We start from the raw sequence: 25,954 nt of genomic DNA on the forward strand, positions 1-25,954 counted from the left end.
AAACTATTCCTTCTATTCTGGTCTGAAGGTAGAAACTATGCTCCACATGCAAATCTCTTTCTTTTTACTGCAATAAATATGCACTGCATCACTCAAATGGATAATTTTGAAACTCTGAGGTGAAACAATCATTTATTATAAGATTTTTAATGTGATACATAGAGAACAACAAAATCATTGCCATACAGTGCAACAGACTGGGACCAAGGCTACTGGTTTAAACATAAGAGAACTTGTTTCAGAAACATTTTTCTAACAGGATTGAAATGCAGCTGTTCTAGAATTAAAATGCTTTCCAAGGGAGAAGTCACTCAACACATTTCAGAGATTAATGAAGAAAAATCTCTTTAATGATTACATACATCCATCTCCTGCTAATGCTAAAAGGAAAGCCAGCTTAGAAGAGATTTTGCATTGCATATATGCTAATCAACCTTGTGACATTTATTTTCAGGCTTTAGGTTACACTTTCAGCAATTTAAATAGGAACAGAAGAGAGTAAGTCTACTCACTTAGACAGAGGAAAGACTTACACAGCAAATACATTTGTAAAATTCTTTTTTTCTTTCTTTCTTTTTTTTTTTTCCTTTTCAAGACAGGGTTTCTCTGTGTAGCTTTGGAGTCTGTCCTGGAACTCACTCTGTAGCCCAGGCTGGCCTCAAACTCACAGATATCTGCCTGCTTCTGCCTCCCGAGTGCTGGGATTAAAGGCATGTGCAACCACCGCCCGGCTCCAAAATTATTTCTTAAGTACCCCAGTGATGTGAAACAGCAGGATCTTCTTCAGTGACAGGGTTCTGAGGTGAAGGTCACAAAAGATGAGAAAGAGAGGAAAAGTGTAAGGTAGAAAAGATAACAGCTGGGGTGGGGAGGTCTTATACAAACTATGTCTCATGTCACCTAAGCTTCTTAAAAATAATAGCACCTTGCATACTTCTTCCAGGGGTGAAATGAAAGGAAGTGGGGCACTTCTAGGATGTCAGCAGAAAGTATCATACAATGGTGCAGACTCAAAGAAGAGGCTATTCAAACAATGCTGTACAAGGGGAAACAGGGCATCTCAGGAACAATACTGACTAAGCCCACAGTGATCTGTGGACTGATATCTATAGCCCCATGTGGTGGAAAGAGTTGGTTTCTCAGGATCTGAAGTAACTGCACCACAAACACCCAGGTTCCAGACCATTGCTAGTTCTCCAAATCATATTCCTGGTTTTCAGGAAGGAGCTCGGTTTTATTATCAGTACACCAGGCCCATAGGGAAAGCTTCGTAGCCCTAGGTCCAAGGTTATAACTAGCTGACACAAGAATTTTCCTAATCTATGCCTGAGGGCCTGAATGAAAGCCTTGCTTGATCAGGGAATTCTTTAACACATTAGTGTTTTATTTTCTTTTTATTCTTATTTCCTTTTTTTCTTTTCTTTTTTTTTTTTTTTTTTTTTTTTGTATTTTCAAGACAGATTTTTCCTGTGTAGCTTTGGAGCCTCTCCTGGAACTCGCTATGCAGAACAGGCTGGCCTCAAACTCACAGAGATCAACCTGCATCTGCCTCCTGAGTGAGTGCAGGGAAAATAGGTGTGTACCACCACCACCACCCGGCTAGTGTTTTACTTTTCAAATAAATTGACATATTTGTCATATTGTCCATCTGGCAGAACTATGCTTTTATCAAGAAGAAAACTGGAACTTTATGGCATACCAGGATATAAAGTTGGTTGTTACCCTGTAATGCCTCAACAAGCAGCTTGTTAGAGTCCCATTTTTGATTCAGTGGCTTGTTTTAAATAAGCAGTGGCTCCTTTGTAATGTTTTGGAGCCAAACAAATTTGTATCCTACTGTCTTAATCTCTAACAGGCCTGACTACAATGCACTTACCTTTGAGGTTTTTTGGGTTTTTTTTTTTTGAGATAGTGTTCCCTCAACTAAATTCTATTTTGTGAGACTTACTATCTCCAAAGAATTAGTAAATCCTTTATATCACCAATTCTACTCTTCTACATCACTCGTTAATAGTGGAGTGTTACCTAACACATTAGATGCTTTTTACAACCTCCAAAAAATTAACTATATAAGGATCTTACACATGAAAGTGAAATTCAAAGTGGTGAACCTCTAAAAGGTACTGGAAAGTACTCTCCATTTTTGACAACTTTCTTTCCATGGGTGCACCAAAAGCATTTTGAAGTTTACTAAAAAAACATTTCTTTCTTTTATTTTTTTGTTTTTTGTTTTTTGAGATAGGTCTTTTCTGTGTCATTTTAAATGCTTGTCCTGGATCTCACTCTGTAGAACAGGCTGACCTTGAAATCAAACAGATTGTCCTAACTCTGCCTCCCCTGTGCTGGGATTAAAGATGAGGGCCACCCTCACTTGGCACAAAAATGTTTCTACACACAGCTCCCTGCACCAAATTCTGTGAGCCGATTCAGCCCACAGACCGAGGTTATTCAGAGGCCTGACCCTGGGTCCAGGGAGTTTCAAGTACCACATGGGTCTTCACAGGACTGGGATTTTGCAGGCAGGTTCCTACCCAGATCAAAGGAAGTCTCACCACACTGGATCCCACGCCTCATCATCTCCAGTCCATCTGGAGATAGCAGCCCTTCACTCACCAAGTCATGGTTTCCCTGCTTGGCCATGCTCTCGGCTCAGCTCACTGTAGCAGGACTCACAGCACACCACACAAAACTACTGGAACCAGCTCTTCTTCAAAGCCAAGTCTGAAGCCAGTGGCAGGAAGAACCCTGCACGGCTTCTGACTGGCAGGTCACCTGGAGCGCCTGATTGGCTAGTGAGGCCTGAGTGACAATAGCACCTCCCACAGGGATACAGTGTGCTTAAAGACACAGCACAATGGTTCCTGACCCTGCCTTCCACCCTAGACAAAGACTTTTTCTAAATCAGCAGAGATGTGCATATTGACAGCACTTGCCCGTGACTCCAATAGCTGACTATGCTTTCTCCCTCTACTCCATAGGCACTTCCCCTTCCCCCCCCCAAGGACACAATGTGGCTAGCTACCTTGTACAGACCACTAAACTATATGGGGTGGAGTGATTCCTTGTCACACAGGTAAAAGGGATTCCGGAATATTAACAACTAAAGAGACATTTAAAGACACACAAAGAGAGTGTTTATTATGTGAATTAATACTGACATCAGGTGAACTGAAGGTACTTTTTACCTAGTTGTCATAGGGACTTCAGACAACCAGCAAAGAAAAGCAGGAACTTGCTCACAACCGAGAAAATATGTTCATTGCTTTAGGAATTTTATTACAGAAATTCAGAGAAAACAATTGGCAAATTAATAATAATACAGAGTTGTCTTCATGGATGTTGTTTACGCTGCGGTGCTGCTCCTCACAGCTCGTGTCCGCCAGCAGCAGCCATGCCAGCAGAGGAGCGTGCTGATTGAAAGAATCACAGCCATGGTTACCTTTTTAGAGCTTTATTGGGAAAGAGGGGAGAGAGAGGGGGGGGGGAAGGGGGGAAGAGGGAGATGGGGGGCTGACGGGAGGAAGGAGTAGAAAGGAGAGGAGACAGAGAGCACACAGAGGTCCTATCCGCTTTTTCGGCTGGGACGCAGTCGAAGGCTGATGACCTAATTAAGGAACAAATCCTTATATCCCAGACTTTCCCTTATTATAAAAAAGAAGGTAGATGGGACTAGGGGCATCGTTCCTCTCAAAAACTGCTTCCAGCTGACTCTTGGACATCAGTTGGCTCTAGGGGAATGGAGAAGGGGAGTTTTCCGAGGTAGACAGGTGTTGTGGAATGCTATCTGTCATCTGTTTGCTCTGGAGCCATATCCCTCTTGGTTGTGGCTGGGAACTTTTTGTTTGTCAAGATGCTGGTGACACAGAAAAAAAACTTAGAGAGATAAAAAAAATCATGATTATTTTATGTCGACATTTATCTGAGGCAGATCCAGCCTGTCCCTATGGATTTTGAAACATGTTAAGCTTTATCAGAGACAGATTATTTTAAAGCACCTGTTTCCTTTACTAGTTCAGCATCTAGTAGACAGGTGATCAATTGTTAAAAGCATCTCATAGTAATAGATGTTTACATTAAAGTTTTTTTGTAGTGCCCAGACTCTTTTGGGTCTAGGGGTGTAAATACCTTTTAGCTGTTAGTTTCTTACTTGATGATCTCTGGACTCTGGTTCTGTGGTGGTCCTGTACCATTAGCTGAACAGTGAGTTAGAACAGGGAACTGGGAAGAGAAAAGCTTGTGGTGCATAAGAATTTATTTTTTTGGAATTAGGGACAAGGCAAAGATCAGGGCCCTGTCTGTATGCATGTGAGAAACAAAGACAGTGGATCTGGAGTGAAACAATGAGCTCTTATTTTAGGTGGAAATCTTTTTTCATTAAGTAACTCTGAACATGCAATTAAATCTTTCCAGAGGTGGTAAGGCTGTCCTCTGTACCCAACAATAAAGGAGAGGTGGCATCTCAAAACTCCCAGGACTGAATCAGTGGCTCTGGTGTCCAGAAGGAAAGAAACAGATAGCTTCACTGCTGAATTCTGGGTTCCCTGCCATGTCTGTAACCAAGCCTAGGTCTGCAGGAGGTCTTAGCTTGATGTACCCATGCATCTTGGTGCCTGGGGGCAGTCAGCTGACACTTTGTCTTTCTAGGTGACACTTTTAACAAGGCTGTTGATGGCCTGGCAGGACATTTGCTAGCCTGTGGCTTCTTCCTCACTTAAAACACAGACCCAACAGCTTTTGGGAGTCAGCAAGTGCCACTACTTGGCAATTTTGTTTTCAGGCTTTTATCTCTTTCCTGGCACACCTTAAAAGCCACAAATGACTTTTTGCCTGTGGAGTCAGGAGCCTTGATCTCCAGATGCTTAAGTTTTAGTCAGGAAGGTCTGGGGAACAAGAGACAGATTTTATTCCATGTCCTGAATTTTTTTTCCTGATCACTAATGAGTTAAGGACAGCTTTTGGAAGATCTGCCAATAGGCAGACTATAAACCGATCCCATTGGAAGACTTGTCTGAGGCTATAAGCTGATTTTTGGCTTAAGAGCCATCCTGACTACTGTAAACTTATTTGTATTATACCAATACCAGAATTCTCACAAAGATAGAGAACAGATATGCAGAAAGCATCATTAAAAAGTCACTTAACAGCATTGTTTACTCTGCTGTTAGATGAATGGTTATGATGAGTTTTATTAACCTTAGAATAAAGCTGCTTTGGCCTCTGAGCAGGCTGGGTTTGCCAAGGGCCACAGCTGCTTCCAAGACAATAAGGAGTTGATTTAACTATCCCTGGCTACTGTCTGTCTGAGGGCTGTGAACTCATGGTAAAGAATTTCATTCTTTATTTTGTCTCACTTAAAAAATATTTATATGATGTTTTGTCTGTTCATACTGTTCTAGCCTACAGAGGCCAGAAGAAGGTAGGAGGTGCCTGGAACCAGAGTGACAGCAAATGGTTTCCTACCTTGTGGGTTCTGTAAATGGAGCCTGGGTCCTCTGTCACAAAAGTCAGTGCATTTATTGCTCAGCCATCTATCTAACCCCTTTTATTTAAAATTTTTTCCCATAAATTTTTTTTTTTTGTTTTTTTGAGACAGAGTTTCTCTGTGTAGCTTTGCGCCTCTCCTGGAACTCACTTGGTAGCCCAGGCTGGCCTCAAACTCACAGAGATCCACCTGGCTCTGCCTCCCGAATGCTGGGATTAAAGGTGTGTGCCACCACCGCCTGGCTTCCCATAAATTGTTAATTAATAGATATTGCTTCTCTATACTTTAACACATTGGCACAGCAGATCATTTCCTAAATATAACACCATTAGCACAGACACTGAGCACAACAATTAATAAATGGGACCTCTTGAAACTGAGAAGCTTTTGTAGGGCAAAAGACATGGTCAATAAGACAAAAAAACGGCCAACAGAAAGGGAAAAGACCTTCACCAACCCCACATCAGACAGAGGACTGATCTCCAAAGTATATAAAGAAGTCAAATCCGGGTGGTGGTGATGGTGGTGCATGCCTTCAATCCCAGCACTTGGGAAGCAGTTCAAGGCCAGCCTGGGTTACAGAGTGAGTTCCAGGACAGGCTCCAAAGCTACATAGAGAAACTCTGTCTCGAAAAACAAAACAAAACGAACAAACAAACAAAAAAAGTTTGCCTTTCAGGTTTGGGGATTTAGCTCAGTGGTAGAGCAATTGCCTAGCAAGCACAAGGCCCTGGGTATGATCCTCAGCTAAAAAAAAAAAAAAAAAGAACTCAAGAAACTAGACATCAAAATATTGAACAATCCAATTAAAAAATGGGCTGAAGAGCTAAACAGAGAATTCTTAAAAGAAGAATATCAAATGGCTGAAAGACATTAAAAGAATTGCTCAACATCCTTAATCATCTGAGAAAGGCAAATGAAAATGACTCTGAGATACCACCTTACACCAGTCAGAATGGCTATGATCAAAACAACTGAGGAGAGCCAATGTTGGAGAGGATGTGAAGCAAAGGGAACACTCTTCCACTGTTGGTGGGAATGCAAACTTTTCAACCACTGTGAAAATCAGTATGACGGTTTCTCAGAAAATTGGGAATTGATCTACATTAAGACACAGCCATACCACTCTTGGGCATATACCCAAAGAATGCTCAATCATACCACAAAGATACATGCTCAGCTGTGTTCATAGCAGCACTATTTGTGATAGCCAGAACGTGGAAACAACCTAGATGCCTGTCAACTGAAGAAAGGATTAAGCAAATGTGTTACATATACACAATAGAGTACTACTCAGCAGAGAAAAACAATGACAGCATGAAATTTGCAGGCAAATGGATTGAAGTGGAAAATATTATCCTGAGTAAGGTAACCCAAACCCAGAAGGACAACATGGTATGTACTCACTCATAAGTGGATTCTAGATACAAAGCAAAGAACAATCAAACACCAACACACAGAACCAGGGAGGCTACATAGCAGAGGGGGACCCTAGGATGACTGTGGCTTTATAATAAGATTTGGATCTATTCAATTACTGGGCAAGCCTCAATGAAACATTTCACTATTAGGATATTAATTGGTACTGTATCAAGCTGATAATAGAAAAATAAATAAAAAATTAATATTAAAAAAGATATTATTTCTCTTTCCTTTTTTATTTCTTTGTTCACTAATTTTCCAAATATCTTCTAAACTCTTCCTTGTTAAGTGTGGGTGAATCAGTATGCTGAAATATATGAATACAACCTACTGCATCCATTGTTGTTGATTGTACATACATGGATAACTGGCTGACCATGTTATATTGGACAAATCATTAGGGAGCTATTTCCTGCCTTGTTGTCTCAAATGGAGGAGAATTCTACTTTTTAATCAGCACCAGTTGTCTGACCTTGACTACTGCCTTGGACAGAAAACATAATCAAGAACAGAAAATTTAGGATAGAATGTGCCTTACCAGTTAAAAGCCCTGAAGATTCTTTCAGAGCATCCAGCTTCCATTCCCAGTACATATAAATGCTCACTAATATATATGACTCCAGTATTAGGGATTCTGACACAATCTCCTGCTCTCTCTTGCTGTCTTAAGAATAGGAAACTTAGACCATAAAGATTATATTTCAAGGTGTGTGTGCTATTACATTCTTTTAGTACCAGCAATATGGACACAGAGACAGGAAGATCACAGAAAGTTTTGAAGCCCATGCTACATAGTCTACACACACACACACACACACACACACACACACACACACACACTGGAAATGAACAAAACTAAATGACAAAGTAAAAGGAGAACTGGAGAATAGGGACAATATAATACCGATTAAAGTCATTTCAAGTGTCTGCCACCGGTGCCCATTGAACTTTGTTCAAAACAAGTATGGCCAAGCATGAAAGCACATGCCATTAATCGCAACCACTGGAAGAAACTGAACATATTTGACAGTGATTCAAAAACCTCACCCTGCACCCTGAACTGCCCATCACAATCTGAGTGTTATCAAACCCAGCAAGTCATAAAAAGAGACCTGCACAGCAACAATCTATTATCAAGTGAAAAAAGTATGTAGCAGATGAGGTCCAAGAGCATCCTAAAAGCACAAACAAGCCACATCAAGAAGTTCCCCAAGCTGGGTGGTGGTGGTGCAAGGCCTTTAATCCCAGCACTGAGGAGGCAGAGCCAGGTGGATCTCTGTGAGTTCGAGGCCAGCCTGGGCTACCAAGTGAGTTCCAGGAAAGGCACAAAGCTACACAGAGAAACCCTGTCTTGAAAAACCAAAAAAAAAAAAAAAAGTTTCCCAAATGCCTATGGTTTCTACTTCTGTTACAATGCCTTCTGCTGCCAAGCATTCACCTATAGTCTCATGGGGTATTCCCTTTGATTGGCTGACTGAGGAGGAGAAGACTAGGGTGGGGTTTAATGATGTTTCTGTACATCATGCAGGCACCACTCAGAAATGGACAGCTGTAGTATTTCAACCTGATTCTTTCAGCCTGAAAGACACTGGTGGGGCTGGAGAGATGGCTCAGTGGATAAGAGCGATGGCTGTTCTTCCAGAGGTCCGGAGTTCAATTCCCAGCAACCACATGGTGGCTCACAATCACTTGTAATGAGATCTGGCGCCCTCTTCTGGCATGCAGGCAGAACACTGTATACATAATAAATAAATCTTTAAAAAAAAAAAAGACACTGGTGAAGGGAAATCTACATAGCGGGCAGTAAGTCAGGCAGTACACAGGGTCATACAGTTTGTTTGAAAGGAAAAATGTCCAAATGTACAACTATTCTCTGAGTGGCAGACTGTAGACAAAGATTGACTAGATATTCAGGAACTGGGAAAGAGCATGGTTGAGAAATTGGTGAGAAATACATCTGGGGAAGAAGTATGTGGATAGACCTCTTCAAATGGCCAAAGGGTGTGAAGACATCTATATCCCATGTACATGTTCAGCAAAAGGTGACAAGCTGAGTTCAATAATCAGATAGTAAGAATGATTCTGTAGACAGTCAGCCTCTTTTCCCAGCCATTCATGTCATTGCCCAATGGGCCCAAGAACAAAGTGGCCATGGCGGCAAAGATGGGATCGATGCATGTGCTCATCATGAAATTCCACTCACCACAGCTGATCTGGCTACTGTTGCTGCTGTGTGCCAGATCAGCCAACAAGCGAGAACAACACTGAGCCCCAGGTATGGCCTGATAGAAGATGGAATTGATTTTGGTCTTTTGAATACAAGGTTACAGTACCCATTACGTGGCAACATCTGGATGGCTGGGGAAAGGTTCTCCAGAAGGCAGTATATGCTCTGAATCAGCATCCAATATATGATAAGTTTCTCCTATAGCCAGCATCTATGGATACAAGAAGCAGGGTATGCAAAAGTGAATACTTCTACTCACTATCACTGCTAGTGACCAACTAGAAAAGTCTGTGCTTCCTCTTTCTGCAGCACTAACTTTTGCTGGCCTTGAAGTTTTTGTTCAGAGGCCATTGTGCTTTTGCCAGGAAGCATAACAAACTTTCCAATGGATTGGAAACTCAGACTGACCCCTGGTAATTTGGGGCTTCAAATGCCCTTAAAACAACAGACTAAGATAGGAATAACATCATCAGGATGGTTGATATATCAAGATTATCATGGGGAAATTGGACTGTCCCTCCACAATGGAGGTAAGAAGGATTATGTCTGAAATGTAGGAGATCCTTTAGGGCATCCTTTAGTAGCATCTCTAGGTGCTACTGTGCCCTGTGATTAAAGTAATTGGGAAACTACATTAATCTAACCCAAGAAGGATGACAAAGGGAACAGACCAATCAGGAATGAAGGTGTAGGTCACTTTTCCAGGAAAAGAACCATGACGCTCTGATGTGCTTTTAGAGGGTAAAAGAAATATAGAATGCATTGTACAGGAATGTAATTCTAAATACCATCTAAGGCCATGTGACCAGTTGAAGAAATGAGGATTATAACTGACATGAGTGCTTCTATTGTATTTTGCTAATACATTTGTACAGATATTTGTATGTTTTTTAGTTTCCTTATAATATGTTGCAACACCAATTAAGAGAAGATCATTTGATATCAGATGTAAGTTTGAGTTACTAGAAATATGTTCCTTAAGGGACATTGATATTATTCTAAATATATAATGGGTTTGTAATTTTATGTGGGATAGTTATGTTATCTTTAGACATAACTATGACCTGATTATTATATTTCATTTGGAAATTAATCATGACTTATGAAAATAGGATTATGTGTCTAGTTGGCAAGATGTGGATGATGACCAATATTATTAGTTGTAAAGTTTACTATATCTGCAATGAATTATAATTCAAAATGGAGGGCACATTTGTGATCTGGACCTTAAGGCAAGAAGAGAACATGCCTTTGATCCTGATCCTGAGGTTGGATGACCTGCGCCTTTAATCCAGACCTTAAGGTTAGAAGGCATACCTTTAATCTGGGTCACAACTTCTGCTCGAAGGACAATGGAAGGAGGAAGGTGATGTTTTAGTTTTTTGTGTTCTTTTCTTCACCTTGTCAGCACATCCATTTCTTCACTGGCTTTGAAGCCTAGTTTTGTTTTTTAAGATTTATTTATATATGTATATACGTATGCACCTATGTATGTATGTATGTATGTATGTATGTATGCATGTATGTATGTATATAGAATTCTGCCTGCATGTGTGCTTGCATGCCAGAAGAGGGAACCAGATCTCACTATAGATGGTTAGAAGCCACCATGTGGTTGCTGGAAATTAAACTCAGGACCTCTGGAAGAGCAGCCAATGCTCTTAAACTCTGAGCCTTCTCTTCAGCCCCAAAGCCTACATTTTTGGGATTCCAGCACCTACAAAAAATATCTGAGACCCCCAGACTTGTGAGACTGATCAGCTACTAGATACCTGGACTTTCTATTCATTCACAGCTAGCTGTTGTTGGACTGCAGCCTGTAAAGTATTCCAGTATATTTCTTTATATACCATGTATGTGTTCAGCAAAAGCTGAGGAGTTCAATAATTAGATAATAAGGATGACTCTTTCTGTGGACAGTCAGCCATTTTTCTAGCCATTCATGTCATTGCCCAATGGGCCCAAAAACAAAGTGGCCATGGCTGCAGAGATGGGATCAATACAAAAGCTCAAATGAAATTCCACTCACCACACCTGATCTGGCTACTGTTGATGCTGTGTGCCAGATCAGCCAACAACAGAGACCAACACTGAGAACCAGATATGGCCTGATAGAAGATGGAATTGACTTTGGTCTTTTGAAGACAATACATCACCAATTAGGTGGCAATGTCTGGAGGGCTGGGAAAAGGTTCTCCAGAAGGCAGTATATGTTCTGAATCATGGCAAGATTAGGTTAATTGTATTGGTAAGTTGATACATAGTCATTACTTAGTGGAAAGCTACTTTATTATTAATTTAATCAAGTAGGCATTCATTCTTTAATCTAACAAAATTCAAATATTAAGCTAATTGATGCTTAAAAGGGAAACACCAACATCAAAGCTCCAGTCACCAAGGAAGGAGAAAGTAAACTCTGTCTCCAGTTCTAAATCCATTATTTAGAAATGTAGTTAACTGATTGAATTATGTCACTGGGGAGATATCTCCATGGTTAAGAGCACTGAGTGCTCTTCCAGAAAATCTGGATTCAATTCTCAACACCCATGTGGTGGATCACAAGTGTCTGTAGCTCTAGCTCTAGGGGTCTGACACCCTCACACAGACGTCTGGTGATCTTGTCTTATCTATTCTTATGTAATCGTTGGAATGTTTGGAATGTCAGGTACTTTCCATTAGTTGCTGGGCTATCCTTGAGTGGATCTCTTAGTGGTGTAAGTTTATAGATTCAGGTTTTGCCTGACAGTAAGCCTGTCATGGCAGCTGTGTGGCCAAGCTGTTTTGAGCCCCCTACATCCTTCACCAATATCTTTTAGGCTTGTTCCAAAATGGGGTTGAAATGCTGCTGCTGTCCATTTGTGGGTGATTCCTGCATCATGTACAGAACCACCACATGGCCCTAGTCTTTTCTTACTGTGTCAACCAAATATAGGAAATACCCCATGTCCCCATGGATGTCTGCTTGGCAGTAGAAGGCATTATAACAGTAGTAGAAACCATAGGCATTTGGGCAACTTCTTCATGTATCTTACTTGTGCCTTCAGGACCTGCTTGGGCCTGATCTGTTATATACCTCTTCCATTTGATAATATATTGCTGCTGTGCATTTACTACTTTATAATTTTGCAGGTCTCATAGCACAGCTCAGGATGAGCGGTTCAGGTCACATGATAAGGCACTGGCAAACCTTCAAATGCTCAGTTTCTCTCATTGGCTGCAATTGATGTCATGTCCTTCATGGTTGGCCATACTATATTTTTTGAGCTGAGGATCGAGCACAGGGCCTACCACTTGCTAGGCAAGTGCTCTACCACTGAGCTACATCCCCAACCTTTTTTTGTTTGTTTGTTTTGTTTTGTTTTGTTTTGTTTTGGAGACAGGGTTTCTCTGTGTAGCTTTGGAGCCTGTCTTGGAACTCACTCTGTAGCCCAGGTTGGCCTCAAACTCACAGATCCGCCTGTCTCTGCCTCCCGAGTGCTGGAATTAAAGGTGTGCACCACCACTACCCGGTGGCTATACTTATTTTTGAAAATGTTTCTATTGGAAGCAGTGTCAGACACTTGAAATGATTTTAATGATTCCAATTCTCCAATGTTCCTATTTTTGTATTTTATTACATTTTGTTCTTTTACTGTGTCTGTGAGTGTGTGTGTTTTTGTGTGTGTGTGTTTGAGTGTGTTTGTGTGTTTGTGTGTGTGTCTGTGTGTGTGTGTGTGTGTGTGTGTGTGTGTGTGTGTGCATACACTATGTAGCACAGGCTTCACAACTTACTGTGATCTTCCTGCCTCTGTGTTCAGATTGCAGGTATTGAAAGAATGTAATACCACGCACAGCTTGACATATAATCTTTAGGGTCTAAGTCTCCTCTTCTTATGGTGGCCAGGGAGACCAGGAGACTGTGTCAGGATCCCTGATAATGGAGTTATATATAGTAGTGAGCTTCTATATGTATTGGGAATGGAAGCTGGATGCTCTGAAAGAATCTTCAGTGTTCTTAACTGGTAAGGCATTTTTTACCCTAAGTTTTCTGTTTTTGATTATGTTTCCTGTAAAAGGCAGTCTAGTCAGGGTCAGACACACGATAATGATTAAAAAGTAGAATTCTCCTTTAATTTCGAGAATAAGACAGGGATGAGCTCCCTAATTATACAACATAGTCACCCAAATATCCATATTTGTATGACCAACAATGAATGCAGAAGGTTGTTTTCATGTATTTCATCATACTTATTCACCAACACTTACAAAGGAAGACTTTAGAAGGAATTTGTGTAGAGAATAAATGAAGACATAAAAGGAGGAAGCAATGTAATATGTTTTAATTAACAATTGAAAGAAATTATTTGTACATTTTTAAATATTTGAAACTAATGTAAAACCACTATGGAAGTCAATATGGTATTTTCTCAGAAAATTGGGAATTAATCTACCTCAAGACATAGCCATACCACTCTTGGACATATACTCAAGGAATGCTAAATCATACAACAAAGATACCTGCTTAACTATGTTCATAACAACATTATTAATAATTGTCAGAAACTGGCAACAACCTAGATGTCTGTCAACTGAAGAATGGATAAGGAAAATGTGGGACATATACACAATGGAGTACTACTCAGCAGAGAAAAACAATGACAGCATAAAATTGCAGGCAAATGGATGGAACTAGAAAATATCATCTTGAGTGAGGTAACACAGACTCAGGACAAACATGCTATGCACTCACTCACAAGTGGATACTAGATCTAAAAAAAGGACAATCATACTGCAACCCACAGATCCAGACAGGCAGAGAGCGGGGGGACCCTAGGATGACTGTAGCTTATAATAAGTTTTGGTTTTATCCAATCCCTGGGCAAGCTACAGTGAAAAATTTCACTATTAGGATAAGAATTTGTACTGTACCAAGGTGAAAAAAAAAAGAGAAACATAATTTAAAAATTAAATAAACTAAAAAAATTAAAACAAATATCAAAACTAAACAAGAAACAAGGAAGAATTTAGAAGGTATTTGAAAAGGGGTTAAAACCTTGTGGTACAAGATGAACATCCCAGAGGCATTTTTTCCATCATTTTTATAATTTATGTATGGTTCTGCATGATTTTTATGTATAAATTCCTCTAAGTTTCTCCACTGTTACATTGTGTTCATGTTCAGAAATGGATTGGTTAACCTAGCCTGCTTAGGAATATGGAGAACTCTACACAACTAAGTCCAGATTCCCTATGTAAAATCCACATTCTTCCTTTGCTTAGAAAAAGCTTTGGAAAAGCATTCCATACTCTACCTTCCTCCTGCAGGTAAGAAATTTTTCTATTTTCTTCTGTCTTGGATATTTTGATGGCTATTCTTGGTAGGCAAACTGACTACCTCTGCAATTAACTAAAACCAAAATAGTTGGGTACACCTGTGAGGGATTTTTGAAGGGTTTTGAAATTAAAGAGCCATCTTTAATCTAGATCATTTGAGGTGATATCCACTTTCAGCTGCTTGGTGTCCATGCACACTTTTAAGCCCAGCACTGAGGAGGCAGAATCACTTGGGGTTTCTGACTTTGAGCCCAGCCTGGTCTACAGAATGAGTTCCAGGGCTACACCGATAAATCAAGTCTCAAAAACATTAAAAAAAAAAATCGAACAAAGTATAAGCTCCCCCTTTAATCTTGATCATACCTTCTGGTGCCAGCCTACATATATAAAGGACACTGGAGGAGAAAGCTTTCCCTTTGCCTGCTTGCCCTAGCTCTGGCTACCTACCAAGTTCATTCCTTTACAGCATTAGAGCCCACTTCCTTAGACGTGTGGTTTATACTGAAGACCAGTGGAGATATACAGCCTCATGAACTAAACAGCTACTGAATTCATCAAATTTCCATTGGCAGCTGCCGTTGATCCACTACCTGAACCATAGTTTGTGAGACATTTGAATAAATCCACTTCTTTATGCACGGAGAGATTTGTTCTATCATTTTAGGTAGAGAACCTTGAATAATGCAGTTGTTTTTTCCTTCACCTGCCCAGTGAGAAAAATGTGCTGGCTAACAATAGTGTTCATGAACACATTCTCCCTAGCTCAATTGTTCTCTAAGTACTAAATTATCCATGAAGACTACTCTTTTATATTATTAATTTGCCAAAAGTTTGTTCTGAATTTCTGGAATAAAACTCCTAAAGCAATGGACCTATTTTCTTGGTTTTGATCCAGTTTCTCCTTTTCTTTGCTGGTTGTCTGAAGTCGCTATGACAACCAGGTAAAAAGTACCTTCAGTTCACCTGATGTCAGCATTAAGTCACATAATAAAAACTCTCCTCATGTTCTTTAAATCTCTCTTTAGTTGTTAATATTCCTGACATTTTTTTCGTATGTAACAGGGAATCACTTCACTCCACATAGTTTAGTGGTCTATGCAAGCTAGCTAGCCACATTGTGTCTAGGAGGAAGAAGGGGAAGTTCCTATGGAGTGCAGGAAGATAGCAGGGTCAGATATTGGAGCCAGGTGCAAGTGCTATTATTATGCATATCTCTGCTCATTTAGAAAAAGTCTTTGTTTAGGGAGAAAGGCAGGGTCAGGAACTATAGTGCTGTTTCTTTAAGCCACTGTAATCCTATGGGAGGTGCTCTAGTCACTCAGGTCTCACTAGCCAATCAGGCACTCCAGGTGAACTGCGAGTCAAAAGTGGTGCAGGGTCCTTCTGGCCACTGGATTCAGACTTGGCTTTGAAGAAGTGCTGGTTCCAACAGTTTTGTGTGGTGTGCTGTGAGTGCTGCTTCAGGAAGCTGAGCCGAGAGCATGGCCAAGCTGAGAAATCATGACATGGTGAGTGAGGGGCTGCTGTCTCCAGATGGAGTGGAGGAGATGGTGAGGTCGAAGATCTTGTGTGATGTGTCCTCCTTGGATCTAGGTGGGAACCTGCCTGCAGAATCTTTGTACTATGAGGTTCCATGTGGTACTTGAATCTTGGACCCTGGGGCAGGCCTCTGAATAACTTTGCTCTGTGGGCTGAGTCTTCCCAGAATTGGGCACAGGGAGCTGTGTAGAAACATCTTTGTGCTGCATGAGGGTGGCCCATGAACTTAATCCCAGCACTGGGAGACAGAGTCAGGCAGTTCTGTATGAGTTCAAGGCCAGCCTGCTCTATAAAGTGAGATCCAGGACAGGCATCAAAACTACACAGAGAGGCCCTTTCTCAAAAAAAAAAAAAAAAAAGAAACGTTTTTGTAGTGAGCTTTGACATGGTTTTGGTGCACCCATAGAAAGCAGGTTGTCAAACATGAAGAGTGCCTTTCAGTAACTTTTAGAGGCTCAGCACTTTGCATTTCACTTTCATGTTTAAGATCCATTCATAGTTAATTTTGTGGAGGTTGTAAAAGGCATCTCATGTGTTGGATAGCATGTCACTATTAACGTGTGATATAGAAGAGTAGAACTGATGATATAAAAGATTTACTAATTCTTTGAAGATAGTAAGTCTCACAAAATAGGAGTTAGCAGAGAGAGGACTGCCTCAAAAAAAAAAAAAAAGCAAAAAACTTCAAAGATAAGTGTATTGTAGCCAGGCCTGTTAGAGATTAAGGACAGGAGAATATACATTTGTTGATCTCCAAACCATTACAAAGGAGCCACTGCTTATTTAAAACAAACCACTTGGCCTAACACTGAATCAAAGAATGGGACTCTAACAAGCTGCTAATTGAGGCATTACAGGTTCACAAACAACCTTAAATCCTGGCATGCCATTAAGTTCCTGTTTTCTTCTTGAGAAAAGCATAGTTCTGCCAGATGGACAATATGACAAATATGTCAACTTATTTGAAAAGTAAAACACTACCCGGGTGGTGGTGGTGCATACCTATTTTCCCTGCACTCACTCAGGAAGCAGAGGCAAGTTGATCTCTGTGAGTTTAAGGACAGCCTGGTCTACAGAGCAAGTTCCAGGACAGGCTTCAAGCTGCAGAGTAAAAATCTGACTTGAATATATATATATATATATATATATATATATATATATAAGAAAATAAGAATAAAATAAATGTAAAACACTAATGTGTTAAGGAATTGTCTGACGAAGCAAGGCTTTCATTTAGGTCCTCAGGCATAGATTAGGAAAATTCTTGTGGGAGTTAGAAATGACTTTGGACCTAGGGCTAGGATGCTTTCCCTAAGAGCCTCGTGTACTGATAAAAAAACAGAGCTCCTTCCCAAAAGCCAGGAATATGCTTTGGAGAACTAGCAATGGTCTGGAACCAGGGTGTTTGTTGTGGGGTTACTTCAGATCCTGAGAAACCAAGTCTTTCCCCCACATCTCGGTATAGTTATCAGTCCACATATCATGTGGGATTAGTCAGTAATGTTCTCTTTTTTTGGAGCTGACGATAAAACACAGGGCCTTGTCCTTGCTAGGCAAGTGCTCTACCACTGACCTAAATCCCCAACCCCTAGTAATGTTGTTGAGATGCTCTGTGTCACCTTGTGCAGCATTGTTTGAATAGCCTCCTCTTTGAGTCTGGCCCATTGTATGATAGTTTCTGCTGACTTTCTAGAAGTTCCCCATTTCTTTTTGTTTCACCCCTAGAAGTAGTATCCAAGGTGCTAATCTTCTTAAGAAACTTAGGTGACATGAGACATAGCTTGTGTAATTCCTACCCACCCCAGCTTTTATCCTTTCTACCTTATACTTCTCCTCTCTTTCTCATGCCCTGTGACCTTCACCTCAGGATGCTGTCACTGAAGAAAATCCTGCTATTTCACATAACTGGGGTACTTAAAAAATAATTTTGGAATGTCTTTACTGTGTAAGTCTCCCATCTTTCTACAAGAGTAGACTTGGAGTGCTCTATCCCTAAGTAAATTGCAAAAAGTGTAACCTGAAGTCTGAACCTAAGTGTCACAAGGATGATTAGCATACATGGGAGGCAATGTCTCTTCTAGGCTGGCTCCTCTTTTAGCATTAGCTGGAGATGGATACATGCTATCATTAAAGAAATTTTTCTTTATCTCTGAATTGCGTTGAGTGGTTTCTCCTTTGGAAATCATTTTACTTCTAGAATAGCTGCATTTTAATTCTGTTAGAAAAATATTTCGGAAACAAGCTCTCTTTTATTGACACAAGGGGATTTGGTCCCAGTCTATTGCTTTCTATGGCAATGACCTTGCTGTCCTCTATATTACAATTAAAAATCTTAAATTATATGATTGTATCACCTCAGAGTTTCAAAATTATCCATCTGAGTCATGCAGTTTCATATCCATTGCACTGAAAGAAAATTGGATTTGTATGTGGAGCATGGTTTCTACCTTCAGACCAGAATAGAAGAAATAGTTTATTGTGTGCACTGCTGGGGGAAAGAGAGTAGTCAATCATCTACAGTAGTCACCATTGGGAAAACAAACCTGATTGTAGCAGGAGTAGTAATTTTGTAATTTCCCAGCATGTACTGATTGATGACTTGTGAATAAAGACAGACCAGACTGGTTGTTGTATACTTTCAGAAGGTTAACTTGAACCAGAGGATATTGAATTTTCAATTAAGTAACTCTCCTATGCAGATATGTTCAGTCCTGCTTGACACAGTTATGACAGCTCAGAAGTTTGAGCAAATGGCCATTGACTGTAACTCTGTGTGTCAGGTTATGCCAGGTCCCGCAGGCCAGGTTATTTGATGAGACCCGAGGAGGCACCGCCTGAAAGATCAATGGGGGCGAGAGAGAAAGGAGACCAGGCGCGTAAAGGAAGACAGAGACATTCTGAGTTGCATTGAGGTCTCCGTTTATTGACTGGGTATTGAGGCTTATAAGCAGGGCTTCAGGCAGGGAGGGGAAGCAGGGGAAGCAAGGATGGAAAATTCCTAAGAGAGGGTGAGGTCGCTTTGGTCCCAGGCCCCTGCAGCTGGCTGATTAGCATGTACTCCAGGAAGTTGTACAGCCCGAGGCTAGGCCAGGAACTTCCTGCTTTTGTAAGGTTTGATAAAGCAAGGAAGGTCACACAAAGTTCAAGACACAGCTGTCCGGAATTGGTCCCCAACAAGGTTACAGGTCACAGCGGCCAACATGTGCATATCTGAAGATCAACCTATCTCTTATAAATGATATTTTCTCTACTAGAGAATGTTCCACTCTTTTTAAAGTCAATATAGCTAAGTTTTGTTGTTGCTTTTCTGTTTTTTAGTTTTTTTTTTTGACAAGGTCTTTCTGTGTAGGTTTAGATTCTTTCCTGGAACTTACTCTGTAGCCCAGGCTGGCCTCAAACTCACAGAGCTCTGCCTGCCTCTACCTCCAGAGTGCTGAGATTAAAAGTGTGTGTCACCACCATCTGGCATACCTAAGTTTTTTATCTTTAAAAATACATTATTTTATTACTTTAAAACATCACTTATTGGTATTATTTTTAACATTTTAAGAGCATTACTGCTCTTTTCTATTTGGTCCTGTTCTCTAATGTGTCTAGGTCATTAATTCTTTCATTCCTTCTCTCTCAAGAGCTGTTGAATATTGATTTCTGTGTAGAGCAGTGTCTCCTGTAGCCCAGGCTTGCCTCATGCTATGTAATTGAGAACTGAATTGAACACCTAAACCTGCCTTTGCTGCCCAGTGCTGGAAAGACAGTCCTACATCTTCTTCTAGGCTGGGCACAGTGAGAAGGAAAAATGGAGCAGTTAATGGTTGTCCCACCATTTCCTTCGGTTTTTGAGGGACATAATCATGAAGAGGGACCTGTGTAAGAATTGAGTTCACTGAGCATCTCTGAAGCTGATGAATTGAAAGGCCAGAAAGGGAGAGACAGGAAAAAGGGTGAGAGCTTTCCTGTTTCAACAGTATTTGAGATGAGCGATGTGGAGTGATGTAACCAATTTTAGATGATTCACAAATGTCCTGACTGGCTGCTTCTTGGGGTCCACAGAGCAGCACATTCAGTAATCTGGATAAAGGACTGACATTGTAGTGCAATGAAATTACTGTCATTACACTCATTCAACCAATATAGAAGATCTCGGTAAAATGGTATGGCCCCACCTAACAGGACTGCTATTTTCCTTGTTTAAGATGTGTAGCCTCAGGAAAAAAAATGCATGTGAGTAATCTTTGGTTTGCTCTCATATAAATCCCTAGTATCTGGAACACATGGGCATGAATTCTACTCAAACTTTTCTAAAAAGTTCTTTGAGATTATGACTATAACATATGCACGGTCTCTTTCCTACCTACAAGCCCGACTATTGACCAGTAATTGTTTTCTAATTCATGGCCTGTTTTTCTTTAACATTTGCATAGTAACAGCAGTTACTGTTTGAATGTGACCTGTGTTTGCCTGCAGGATTTCCCAGATATGAAGCAAAGGTTTGTCTGCACTGGACAATCAGTGTGTATTTGTACACAAAGGACTGTGTGCTTTGGAAGGGGAACAGGAAGTGCTCTGGGAGACTGGAAGAATTTTAAAATTTTAGATTTCTCAGATGAGCATCCTGTCTGCTACTAAGGTGGAAGGACAGAGCTGAGAAGGCCTGTGCTGTGTGTGTCATTTGATCTCTGATCACCCAGTAGAGGAGCTGCCTCTGCCCTGAGTCTGAGCTCAGTGGTCTTTGCAAATGTGGGACCTCAGGAAGGCTTAGCAATTAGGAGCACCAGTGGGAAGGAACTTGCAGGTTCTTTCCAGAATTCTCATCTTGCTCTGCTCTAGGAGCTGTGAGGGAGACCACAATCTATGCCATGGTGAGTGTGGGGACCACTGACCCCAGACCAAGAGTAGAAGTTCTGCTGAGCTGTCAGAGCTTCTGTGACTGGGAAGGACCATGAGCCAGACCTTGGTTCTGTTGGTCCCTGTGGTGATCTGGGAAGTGGCACTTCTTTTCTGAGACTCCCTGAGTGTGGATTCAGTGGTGATGGGGAGGCTCTGCTTCTCTGGCTATGGGAGGCTGTGATATCTGTAATACATTTGCATGATGTTAGGTAAGTGGAGAGAGCAGATTCTAGCAGATCATGTATCATAACCCATGTGGCAGGAAATAGACATTAAATTATTTTTCTAAACTGTTTTGGGATTTTTCATCAGTAGGACTGGGGTCTAAAACCACATGGGTTCATGAGAGTTCACAGAGACATGGCATGAGATTTTCTCATAAATTTTTTCATTTGCCAAGAAAGCTCTAGTGCTTGGAGTCTCTCTGTTTGGAAGATATACCCATAGCTACAGGGTCAGAAATAGCATTTAAAGTTCACTTTGAGTTAATTTTGTGGGAGTTGTGAAATTGTGTTCATTTAATTTCTATACATATATAAATATATATATATTTGTTTAATTATTTAGGAGTCTTTTTTGTCTTGTTGGTCAGTGGTTCCATCTATGTTGTTGATTTTATTAGTTGTCAGTTACATTTATTGTTGTATCTTTTGAAAATGATAGATGTTCACCGTTTTTTTTTCAGAAAATTTATTATATACCATATGAGTTCTTTGAGCTTGTGTTAGCTAGTGAAGTTTCTGAGAAGAGACAATTTTACATTCCTCTTCTTAATATTAGAGGCTCTCTTCTTGTTTCTTTTTTTTTTTTTTTTGAGATAGGTTTTCTCTGTGTAGCTTTGCACTTTTCCTGGATCTCACTCTGTAGACTAGGCTGGCCTCAAACTCACAGAGATCTGCCTGGCTCTGCCTCCCAAATGCTGGGACTAAAGGCATGTGCCACCAAAACTTGACCCTCAATTTTTGACATATCTGTGTTTTCCAGTTGTTTCTATCTTCACGTTTGGGTTTTTGCTGCTTAAGGGATTAATATGGTTAATATGTTGGTTTTAGTTTTTAAAATGATTTCATATATTATTGTCTCTGTCTTAATTAGTTTTAACTGTTAACACGACACAGCCCAGTGTCATCTGAAGCAACATCAATGGATGCTTTGCCCAGATCAGAAGCACTAGGAACTAAGTTTGTGAATAAATGTATTGATTGATGTGGGAAGGCTCTTCCACTGAGGTGTCAATACCCTTAAGAAGTGGGCATGATATGGTTGAGACATCTAGCTTAGGACAGGACAGTGACCCCACAAGAGAGAATGCCATTAAATCAAGTTTTACTGTGATTTTTGCCTTCAGTTTTGAGTTTCTATCCAAAGCTTCCATAATTATGGTTTTTGATCTGGCAATATCAGTCAAATAAACACATGGTTTTGGTTAGAGAATGTAATCACAGCAAGATATATGCAAGTTACATCAAAATGTAGTACACCAAAAGTGATTCAGTTGCTGCAATGAATGTTGGAATTTTGTCTTTTAGAAGAATGTTGAAGATATTAGGAATTTAGATGGCAAAAGCTATAGACAGCTGTACACACAGCTTAAACAGCTATTCTTGGAGGACTAGGAATATGGGAGTGTTGTTGAAAATAATACAGACAGTGGAACTTCAGGTCATAACATTACATGGCAGTTATGTGGTGAAGCAGAGGCAGGAAATGTCATGAAGTTTAGCACTATTAAAGAGAAGGCCCTTCTCAGCATTTGAAGCCTAAGAAAGTACCCTAAGGGTAAGACTCCATCCATCTATGCCTTCAGTTTATGGAAGGCATGGGCAACTTTATTACTAATCTGAAGAAGCAAATTCACACAGAACCAGTTGTAACTCTGGTTTAATCATGGTAGCATCCATCACAACTTGGATGCCAAATTTGGGGGTATAACCCATCATGTACTGGTTCTGTAAACAAAGATGTAAAACTTATAGGCTGGATGAGCTTGCTAGCCAGATTGTGTCCCAGAAGAGAAAGTGCCATTTCCTTGAAGTTTTCTGTATATTTGTTTTCTATCTTTTTTTTTTTTTTTTTTTTTTTTTTTTTTTTTTTTTTTTTTTTTTTTTTTTTTTTGGTTTTTCGAGACAGGGTTTCTCTGTGTAGCTTTGCGCCTTTCCTGGAACTCACTTGGTAGCCCAGGCTGGCCTCGAACTCACAGAGATCCGCCTGGCTCTGCCTCCCAAGTGCTGGGATTAAAGGCGTGCGCCACCACCGCCCGGCTGTTTTCTATCTTTTATATCTGTAAGGATGGCATTGGTACACTTATCTTTAGATTGAACATCAAGACTGACAGGTTACATAGGCTCCAAAACAATATTTTTTCAATGTATCATTTACCGGTTTTCAGGTAAGACCTTATGGTACAAGAGGATGAACATGCCAGAGGCATTTCTTTCCATCATTTTTATATGTTTCTGCATGACATTGCACTAACAATACCCCTAAACATCTGTACTTTTACATTGTGATCATGTTAAGAAGTGGATTGGTTTACTTGCCTGTTTAGGAATAGGGAGAATTCTACATGAACATGTCCAGATTTGTTAAGTATGATCTAGATATTCCTTTGTTTAGGAAAAGCATGCTTTCCCTTCCTCCTACAGGTAAGAAATTTTTCTCATTTCTTTTTTTTTGGCTGTTGTGATGGCTATTCTTGGTAGTCTCACTGCCCATTTCTGGAATTAACAAAAACCCAGAGTTGGGTATACTTGTGAGGAACTTTTTTTATGTTTTAAAATTAAATGTACTTCTTTAATCTTGATCATTTGAGGTGGAATCAACCTTCAGCTTCTTCCTGAATGTGTACACCTTTAATCCAAGCACTCAGGAAGCAGAAACAATTGAATTTTCCTGAGTTTGAGGACATCCTGGTCTACAGAATGTGTAACTGTAGTACACAGATAAACCCTGTCTTGAAAACAATGAATAAATAAGCGATGTTTCAGATCCACCTTTAATCTGGACTGCACCTCTGGGGAGACCCTACATATATAAAGCTCTCTCTCCCTGCCTCCCTCCATCTTTCTCTCTCTCTCTCTCTCTCTCTCTCTCTCTCTCTCTCTCTCTCTCTCTCTATTTGCTTCTGTGCCATAGCACAGACTACCAAGTTCATTCCTTTACCAGCATTAGAGCCCACTTCCTGGTATTTTGGTGAATAAGGTAGACCAGTTGAAATATCAGGCCTCATATATTGAATTACTGGACTCTTCATATTGCCATTGATAGGCAGCCATTGTTGGACTATCTGGAACAGAGTTTGTGAGATATTGTATTAAATCAACTTTCTACATACATGGAGAGATTCATTCTGCTGGTCCTATTCATGTAGAAATCCTTGAATAACACAATTGTGTTTTTTCACCTATTCACTGAGGAAGATGTGCTGGCTAACAATGGTGCTCAGAAATGCATTCTTTCTAGTTCAATTATTCTCTAAGTATTCAGCTTTCAATAAAGACTATTCTTTATCATTATTTAATTTCCCAACACTTTTCTGAATTTCAAAAATAAAATTCTTTAAGCAATAGAGCCATCATCCAGCTTTCTGATGGGAGAAAGACTTATTATCTTGTGGGTGATCTACTTCCTGCTTTTCTTTCATTGTTGTCTGAAGTCCCCTTGACAAGCAGGTAAAAAGGACATTCAACTCACCTGACCTCAGCATGAAGCCATGTAACAAACATCTCCTATTTTGTGATTATATCTCTCTTTTGTTGTTAATATTGCCGGTACCCATCCACCTGTGTGACAGGGAATCACTGCATCCCACATATTTTAGTGGTCTAGCTACATTGTGCCCAGGAGGGTGAAGGGGAAGTGCCTTTGGAGAACAGGAGGAAAGCAGGGTCCCCTATTAGAGTCAGGGGCAGCTGCTATTTACATGCAAATCTCAGCTGATTCAGAAAAGCTCTGGGTCTGGAGTCAAATGCAGGATCAGGAACCATTGTGCTGTGCCTTTAAGCACAGATTAACCCTATGGGAGGTGTTCCTGTCACTCACGCTTCACTAGCCAATCACGTGTTCCAGGCAAAAGTTGTGCAGGGTCCTTCCTGTCACAGGCTTCAGGCTTGGCTTGAAGATAAGCTGGTGCCAGTGGTTTTGTGTGCTGTGCTGTGAGTTCCGCTGCAGGGAGCTGAGCAGAGAACATAGGAGAGCTGGAAAACCATGAAATGGTGAGCTAGTGGCTGCTGTCCCTAGACTGAGAGGAGAGGCCAGTTGAGCCATGGGAGAGGAGCCAGTGTTGTGGGTCCTCTGCTGGCTGGGTGGGAAACAGTGTCTGGATGAAGAGTTCCACATGTTCTTGCCTGGTCCTGCATGGTCCTGCTGTGCCTGCATGCTCCATTGTGGTTTTTCATGGTCCTGTGTGGTCTTTTCAGTTTTGAGTCATGGTCACTGATGTTGCTGGAGGTGGAATTGAACCCTGTCTGTAGTCCCATAGGTCACTGCCCTTGTTATCCTTGTGACTAATCATCCTAAATCTTGGATTATACATCTGTAGCACCACAGAGTTCTAAAATTACCTATTTGAGTCACATTGTGGACTGTCCACTGCAGAACAGGGAAAGGATTTGTGTGTGGAGCATAACTTCCCCCTTCAGACTGGAAGAAGAGGAACAGTGTACTGTGTACAGTGCAGGGGGAAACAGACTAGACAATAGCTTGATCACAGACTGAAGTTGAAGGCTGTGAGCTGCAGGCGTCTCCATTACAAAGAAGGACTGAGGGTCAGGGTGAGTGACTTTCTCTGCAATTTTCCTGCATGGATTAAATTCTTCCATTTGAATGAAGACAGACAGAATTGGTGAGCATATAATTTTGGGAAGATATCTTGAATTAGTAAGTATTCTGTTTCAAATTAGAGAACTCTCCTACTTAGATATATGCAATCCTGGTAGACACAGTTAAGTTAACTCAGAGGTTTGAGACACAGGCCATTGGCTCTAACTCCATGTGTTAGCTTACAACAATCAGTGGCTAACACTTCACATGGGACAAATCATACACTGTCTTATTAATGGTATTCTCTCTGTCAAAGTATTACC

The 25,954-nt window shown here is 40.6% G+C and overlaps 2 protein-coding genes across 2 annotated transcripts in view; one reads left to right on the top strand and one right to left on the bottom strand.

Annotated features, from left to right (window-relative positions):
• LOC131900886 (zinc finger protein 844-like) overlaps positions 1–2,640 on the bottom strand; it is a gene marked incomplete at its 3' end in the record, with an annotated part of 40,778 nt that extends 38,138 nt beyond the window's left edge. The window contains exon 1 of the mRNA XM_059252212.1: positions 2,553–2,640. Coding sequence (XP_059108195.1) covers positions 2,553–2,640 — 88 coding nt within the window. The remainder of the gene's footprint in view (positions 1–2,552) is intronic.
• A 13,285-nt stretch (positions 2,641–15,925) lies between these two features.
• The window catches only part of LOC131900887 (zinc finger protein 431-like), a 28,201-nt gene continuing 18,172 nt past the window's right edge, over positions 15,926–25,954 (top strand). The window contains exon 1 of the mRNA XM_059252213.1: positions 15,926–15,994. Within this exon, the coding sequence (XP_059108196.1) occupies positions 15,926–15,994 (69 nt within the window). The remainder of the gene's footprint in view (positions 15,995–25,954) is intronic.

Source organism: Peromyscus eremicus, unplaced genomic scaffold (assembly GCF_949786415.1).
Source record: "Peromyscus eremicus unplaced genomic scaffold, PerEre_H2_v1 PerEre#2#chrX_unloc_1, whole genome shotgun sequence".
Classification (NCBI taxonomy): Eukaryota; Metazoa; Chordata; class Mammalia; order Rodentia; family Cricetidae; genus Peromyscus; species Peromyscus eremicus.